Source organism: Giraffa tippelskirchi, chromosome 6 (assembly GCF_054371585.1).
Source record: "Giraffa tippelskirchi isolate mGirTip1 chromosome 6, T2T-mGirTip1v1.2.pri, whole genome shotgun sequence".
In the NCBI taxonomy this organism is placed as follows: domain Eukaryota; kingdom Metazoa; phylum Chordata; class Mammalia; order Artiodactyla; family Giraffidae; genus Giraffa; species Giraffa tippelskirchi.
Window position 1 is genome coordinate 85,672,988 of NC_137280.1, and position 1,625 is coordinate 85,674,612.

General features: G+C 49.1%; 1 protein-coding gene across 1 annotated transcript; it reads right to left on the reverse strand.

Annotated features, from left to right (window-relative positions):
- Positions 1-206: 206 nt before the first annotated feature.
- LOC145510806 (olfactory receptor 2Z1-like) lies at positions 207-1,223 on the reverse strand. Its single transcript, XM_081503001.1, has one exon. The coding sequence runs from the start codon at positions 1,221-1,223 to the stop codon at positions 207-209; it is 1,017 nt and encodes a 338-aa protein (XP_081359127.1).
- Positions 1,224-1,625: the final 402 nt, after the last annotated feature.

Consider the following 1,625-nt stretch of genomic DNA (forward strand, 5'->3'; position numbering starts at 1 on the left):
ATTTTCTTTGTTTTAAGACAAACAAACAAACCAACCCCTCCTCTTGTTTAAATAATTGGGATCATTAAATCCACAAGAGAAAAAGCGAGTCTTGGAGGAGGGAGGGAGCTGGTCAGAATATGTCTTGAACCACATGGACTGCAAACTAAAGATGGGTCTCAACTGTAAGGTGGGGTCCCTGGGACAACTGGGCATCCTCCAGGAGGTCATCTCTTTGATCTGAAGCCAGTTCTAAAAAGCATCTTGAACAAAGCCATTTGAACTTCTCGGTTCCTCAGGCTATAGATTAGGGGATTGAGCGTGGGAGTGATGAGACTGTAGAATAGGGAGACCACGTTGTCCTGCTGTGGGGTGTGGTAGGTGCCTGGCACCATGTACATGAACACTGCGGCCCCATAAAAGAGCCCCACCACAGTGATGTGCGAGGAGCATGTGGCAAAGGCCTTGTGTCGGGCCTCAGTTGAGTGCATGTGAAGAACAGCCCCCAACACAAGACTGTAGGAGGTGGCGATGAATGACAGAGGCAGCAGCAAGATCAGCACCCCAGAGATGGACAGCGCCAACTCATAGGCAGAGGTGTCTGCACAGGAGAGCTTGAGGAGGGCGGGCAGCTCACAGAAGAAGTGGTCCACAGTGCGTGAGGCACAGTAGGGGAAGTGCAGAGTGATGGAGGTCTGGATGGAGGCTACAAGCACACCTGACAACCAGGAGGTGCCCACCATGAGCAGGCAGACCTGATGTCTCATGAGCACAGGATAATGCAAGGGGTGGCACACGGCAATGCAGCGGTCATAAGACATGAGGGATAGCAAGACACCCTCAGAGACACCTATAAGCATCAAGAAGAACATCTGAGCTGCACAATCGCCAAACGAGATGGTGCCTTCTTCCTGCAGGAAGTCAGCTGCCATCTTGGGAATGGTGACCAGTGGAAAGCCAATATCCAACAAGGAGAGCTGGCTGAGAAGAAAGTACATGGGCATGTGGAGTCTGGCATCTGTGTGGATCAGGAAGATCAGGATTGCATTGCCCAGAAGGCCCATCATGAATATGGCAGCCACCAGGGAGAACAGGGCCAGATGTGGCCCTGAGTGGTTGAAAAGGCCCGTGAGAGTGAAGTCCGAGGTCACTGACTGATTTGTTTCCCTCACTCTCTGAGAGGCATTGCTCATCTGCAGGAAGAAAAGGGTATTTGCAAGGAGTCTCAGTGGGGAAAATTTCATCTTATATGGCAACTGCAATTGTTTAATAATGACTGCCCAGAGTCTCTTAAGAAGGACTGATGAGCAAATTCAGTCTCAGAAGGAAAAAAACCACCATGATTGATTCATTATGGGAGATGGGGAACAGAAAAATAAAGCCCCAATTTTACCATTTCTGTGTAAAAGTCTTGCCTTCACCTTACAGGAGAGCACTACCCACCAAGACTTGCAGTTAAACCCTCTGTACCCATGCTAGAGAGTGCAAGACATCAGCAGTGGAATATTGGAATACATTCCATCCCAAATGCCCTGGTGTCAAAGCAGAGATGGGATTCTGAGGAGACTAGCTTATGAAGTAGGGAGACCTTGCCAAAGATGATAGAATACAATGAAGTTGTGTCCAAAAGCAGTGAGGAAAGGCTC

Excerpts from the sequence above, each read along its gene's own strand:
- LOC145510806 (XM_081503001.1), bottom strand. The coding sequence starts at position 1,223 with ATGAAATTTTCCCCACTGAGACTCCTTGCAAATACCCTTTTCTTCCTG.